The sequence below is a fragment of the Cryptomeria japonica genome, chromosome 4 (assembly GCF_030272615.1).
Source record: "Cryptomeria japonica chromosome 4, Sugi_1.0, whole genome shotgun sequence".
Taxonomy (NCBI): domain Eukaryota; kingdom Viridiplantae; phylum Streptophyta; class Pinopsida; order Cupressales; family Cupressaceae; genus Cryptomeria; species Cryptomeria japonica.
The window spans coordinates 93370688-93376681 of NC_081408.1; the positions used below are offsets into that span (position 1 = coordinate 93370688).

A 5994-nucleotide genomic window follows, 5' to 3' on the forward strand; every position below is an offset into this window, starting at 1 on the left:
CGAATAAAGATGTTTGATATCGACTAAACATTTAGAAGTTAGAACCCACTTGCTCTGCTTTTATTAAAGCGCTGGTCCATTAAACTCTCTTTCGTTTCAAAAGCATGTTAAGGGAATCCGCCCTTTAGACAACGTGGGCATATGCCATAATTGATGCACACTTCATTCCCAATAAACTTTACCTTTACATTGGACGAGAAGCTTCCTTTTCTTATAAATTTAGAGAATTGTCAGCTTGTTAGACTCACATTCAGCCAAGCTTGAGTAGCATTGCTATTCAGTTTTCTTCTCTAAATCCATAGCCTGTAACAAATCAAAGATGGCCGAAGGATTTGCTGTTGCGTTTGCCAACGGCGTGCTTGGAAAGCTTGGTGAGATTGTGGCGCAACAAGTAGTGAATGAGGCATCACTGGTGCTCAACTTCAGAAAGGACTTCCAATTGTTGCAGACAAAGCTCACAGATATATCTGGTTATCTACAAACTGCTGATCAGCAAAGTGCGCTCAATCTTTCTGTGAAACGATGGCTGATGGACGTGAACGATATTGCTCTTGATGCAGAAGATATAGTTGATGAGTGCACTGTTCAACCTTTGTATACAAGGCCCACTCCATCATGTTTCTGCCATTTCAGTCAATTAGCCTTTCGGTATAAGATGGGGAAGAGGATTAAAGATCTGAAAGATAGGATGACCTCTACCATTCAAAAGGCCCAGGAGCTCAATCTTGTTCATCAGATGTTGAATTCAAGTCAGCCTTCAACTAGTACTTCCGAAAGAGGAGCAGAGTTGAAGAGATCGAGTGTATTAGCTGAGACCGATTCACGAGCAGTGGCTATAGACAACAAGGTGAAAGAAATAGTGAGATTGTTAGAAGAGCATGCTGTTGTTGCCGTCCTGGGAATGGGCGGGCTAGGTAAAACATTCCTTCTGCGGCATGTCTATGACACAAATAAACAAAGGTATGACCACTCTGCCTGGATTTCTGTATCAAAGACTTGTTCTCTTAGAACTTTGCAATGCGACCTGGCCTACCAAATTAAATTGCAAATGGACCCTAATATCAGTGTTGTGCTGCTAGCTCAGTTGATTCATGGGCATTTAGTGGATAGGAGATGTTTGATTGTTCTTGATGATGTGTGGAGGAGTAGTGTACAAGGTGACTTGATAGAAAGGCTTGGTCTTCCCACTGGCGGTAACAACCAGTGTAAAATTGTGGTTACTACCAGAAGTAGAGATGTTGCCGCAAACATGAGAGCTCATATCTATGAGATGCAACAACTCTCAAAGGAGGATAGTTGGAAGCTGTTTTGCCTCTTTGCCTTCCCCGATAGTGACGGAAATAGGCCACCCGAAGACCTCAAGAGCTTGGCTACTCAAATTGTAGAGAAATGTGGGAGGCTTCCACTGGCTCTTAAGACAGTTGGGGCATCCATGGCCAAATCTGTGGGCTTAGGGAACTGGGAGTCAAAACTAAGGCAATTAAAAGATGTAGGAGGGACAGAGGACTCAACGATGCAAATCCTCAAGCTGAGTTACGACTCGCTTCCTTCACATCTTAAATCTTGTTTTGCTTATTTCTCTTTCTTTCCACAGGATACAAAGATATTTTTTTCTATGATAAAGGAGGCCGAAGATATACATCAAGACTATTTGATACATTTGTGGATAGCTGAAGGTTTTATTCCACAAGAAAGAGAGAAAGAACAGTGGGACATTGGGTTGAATTACTTACACCAACTTGTAGATCTATGTTTGCTGGAGGTAACCACATTTCTTGGCTGTTACACCGTGCATGACTTGTTGCATGATTTGGTTATTAATATAAGTAAAGAGTACAACTGTGAATTTCATCTTCCCTTACAAGAAACAAGGTGCCGCCGGTTACTATTGGGTAAGAAAGGTATAACCAATGATGCAATTTCAGGAGGACCTATTCATTCTCAGCGACTTCTTCGCACTTTTTCATTCTCGCAGAATCTAGAAATTACAAGCATTCCAGAACACTGGTTTGATCATATGAAAGTACTCCGTGTTCTCGACTTGAGCAGCACTGCCATCTCTACACTGCCAGAATGTGTTGGGAAATTTAAGCTTCTCAAGGTTTTGAATTTGTCTCAAACAAAGATCGGGGAGGTGCCAAGCTGTGTTAGAAGACTAAAGAGTCTTCAATTTCTTGATGTTTCTGGAAGCAGTAGCATACATCGTCTACCTGACTGGATAGGTGAGCTCCGATCTCTTTCCCATCTTGACGTTAACGGCTGCTCAGATGAACTTCAGCATCATATACCCAAGGGAATTTCAAACCTCTTGTATCTGAGGACACTGAGATCTGACAGCATCTCACTTTCTACCGAAGAGAATGAAGTATTAAATATTAAAGAAGTCGGCAATTTGAAAAGTCTCCAGGAATTAGCTTTGGCTTTGGTAGATGAACGTGAATTGAGAAGTTTAGAAGATGGTATCCTTGAGCATCTGGTGAAAATGAAAATTCTTGAAGTAAGCAATTTGATCGATCCTGCAAGAGAGGATGATATAGAAGAATGCAATCTTCCAGCATTTCCAGAGAAAATGAAGGCTATGAAAGATCTTCAAAGACTTGCGCTTAGTCGTTTCTCTGTGCCAAGTTGGATATGCGGTATGGTTAATCTGACAGAACTTGTATTGAGGAAATGCAGTGATTATCCATCGCTCCAAAACATGCCCAATTTAGAAACATTGGGTTTAAACAGTGATTCGAGATGCAGAAAATTGCCCAAGAACTTTGGCGAGAGTGGGAGGTTTCCTAAGCTAATTAGGCTGATGCTTTATAGGTTCCCTTTTTTGGAGGAATTGCCCGCATTGGAGGAAGGAGCGATGCAATGCCTTGAAGTGTTAATGATGGGTGACTGTCCGCAGGTGAAGAAAGTTCCAGAGGGATTGGAGCGGTTGAGGCGGCTAAAGAGGATACGGTTACACCAAGAAAGTGTAGAGTTAGAGGAGAGGTTAAAGGAAGGTGGGGAAGATTGGAATAAAATCAAAGCTAATAATCCGAACATTCAGATAGACTTGATCTAACTAGCAGCTCGTTCATTCAGTTTGAGAGCAACGGCATAAGTTGTGTAAGATCTTTCCTTCATATACTTTTTTATTTTGAAAATTGTGACTAACTGTTAAGACGTAGAATTCCTTATCTAATAGTTATGTATTTCTTAAAGATCGTTTATATGTAAAAAGGGCTCCTCCATATGTTTTTGCCTTAGGAATTATCAATAACATTCGAAAAGTTACTTCTTTTTATACTTTAATTTAAAATATAATTAAGTTTTAGATCAATCTAATTTTAAATATTGTTATTATTTTTTTTAATTTAATAAATTAATATTATGATTGGATTTTTTTAATTTTATGAATTAGAAATTATAATTAGTGTACGTTGATTTGTTTTAATAAAATTTAAGATATAATTTAATTATATAAAATAAAGAATTATATTTGTTATAGATTTTTAATGGAAATATTCAATTTTGAAAGTTTAGATTTTGGTGCATTTATTAATTGAAAAAATGATTACAACAAATATATAAGAGGAAAGACATTTACATAATGATAATGAGTACTATACAATTTTATACAATACGGATAAACAAATAATGAGTTGTAAAGTTCAAGAATTTGAAACTACAAAAACAAGTTAGGTTGAATTGGGATTTTGCAAGCTTATGTGCTTAGTGAATTCAAGTATGAAAAGTATCATCTACGAGTAATGCATTTCCTTCCTTTATTATACTTGCTTTGTTATATATTTTTTATTTTAGTCCACTTCAACATTTACTAAGAAACTAAAAAATGTCATCAAATGATAGACGACCGCAAATATTTATATAATCTTGTTAGCCAAGCACTACACATTTATATTTTCAACAACTATTTTATGTAGTACTTAATTCAGAAGATTATATGTATTTGTGTCTATTGACCATTTGATAATATCTCTAGGTGTTATTACTACTTTTTAGGAATATGATATGTGTGATGATTTAGAATGTTTTTTATATTTTTATGAAGAGAAACTATAGAGGTATATTTAATTTGCTTAGATTAATGATCATTTACAAAGAAATCTAAGAGTGGTTAAAATTATTTACCATAAAATAATGATTTGATATTTTTTTGTAGGCATGTGACTTAAGATAGGTTAAAGTTGGAATAGACTTGAAACATTCTAGTTATAGTTGAGGTAATGCAATAAATTGTATAAAAATCCATTATTGTAACCATTTCAAACTAATTTAATAAGTATTAATGTTCTACATGATTTGGGTACAAATTTTCTTAACTATTTATTATTACTTTCATGCTCATGATTGCTTGTTGGGTGTTTTTCATACAATTATAAAATCTAGCCAAAGATATTGAGAGTCTTATGTGCCTTGTGCAAACAATCCTATAGATATATATGTTTGTGTGCAATGATGTTAAGTGACATCTATTTGGTCAATTGCATTTAGTGTATTTCTTATAACAATGTCTTTTGAAGGCACAAGGTTCACATAAGGTACAATTAAATATTTATCTTTTAAATCATATTGATTTACTTGATTCTAAAAAACATGTGTAGGCATGGATAGTAATGATTCTAATGTTTCAACATCTTCTATGATAGTTACTATATTTTCTTTTGTTGAGATCCTTGTGAATGGTTACTATGGTCCTTTATATGCTATATGTTATCTTGTTCATAAACCAATTAAAGGTGTTCTTATTGAGCTTGTCAATTTGACATATGCTAAAAATATTATTTAATAGAAATAATATGAGAAGTCAATTGTTTCCTTTAGGATAACTTTCATGGAATTTCAATTGAAATTTTTGGTTGCATTATTTTATTTTTAGGCAGCCTTTTAAAGAAGATTAACGTTGAATATTATACCACTCTTAACTTGGATCCGTTCAATGCATTACATAGTGGTCTATAAATTAAGCAATGTCAAGTTGTTCCTTATATGTTACAATTTTATATTAAATGGATTCAAAAGGATGAAGTTGTTACTATTTATAAAGATCCATATGATTCATTTTAATATTAGATAATTTTACTTTAGATACATTAATTGATATGCTTAAGTAGACATAATGGTAAATATGTGCCAACCATGCATCTTAATGTTCTTATAATTATTAATTATACTTGATAGTACAACTTGGTGGGGTCATAATTTCTAATTAGATTATAAAAATTAAAGTTGTTGAATGCATTGAAAAAAAATCCCAAAGATTTAGGTAGAAATATAATGAAGATTAATCAAAGACACCAAAATATTTAAGGGATAGAAATTCTCCAAAGGCATTCAAAAAAATGAAAATGACTAAGATGTAGAACATATCAAAAAATATTTTTTTAATATTTCCTAGATTTAAACATGCAAATGTCATCCAAATGCTCAAGGATTTGATTATATCACAATGCATATTTAAATAGTTTAAATATGAAAATTTCAAAAACCCAAACTAAGGAGGCAACCTAGATCATGATAATTAGAAGAGCATCTTTTATGTTTATTAAAGGGGACTAGGACCAATGTGGGTCTTCGATTTTGGAGTAATTACAGTCGCATTTTCGGTTATTATTTTTTATGCATTTTTTAGTAAACCACTTATGGATGTAATATACCATACGCGTATGACAACACAACCTTTTCGTATGGACAACACAACCTCCACCCTGTACGGACAACACACCCTCCATTGTATGGTCAACTCAACCTGTACTGTATGACCCTCTATCCATACACTCAACATAGCCTCCACCGTACTAGCAACATATCCTCCACCATACGACCTCCATCGTATAGTCCTCCACCCATACGATCCTTGCCTTTCGTATAGACAATTGACTCTCTTGTGCGGAACTAATAATCTCGGCCTCAAAAAAATGGTTCCGTTATGTGCAATAATCTAGACAATATAATTAGTTTAACACAAATGAGCACACTAGGAAAGTATAAATTCATATT

General features: G+C 34.6%; 1 protein-coding gene across 1 annotated transcript; it reads left to right on the forward strand.

Moving 5' to 3' along the window:
* The first annotated feature begins 264 nt into the window (after positions 1-264).
* LOC131032954 (putative disease resistance protein RGA3) lies at positions 265-3236 on the forward strand. The gene has a single exon (XM_057964057.2). It carries the CDS (start codon positions 320-322, stop codon positions 3053-3055), a length of 2736 nt encoding a protein of 911 aa, XP_057820040.2. The 5' UTR covers positions 265-319; the 3' UTR covers positions 3056-3236.
* The last annotated feature ends 2758 nt before the right edge of the window (positions 3237-5994 follow it).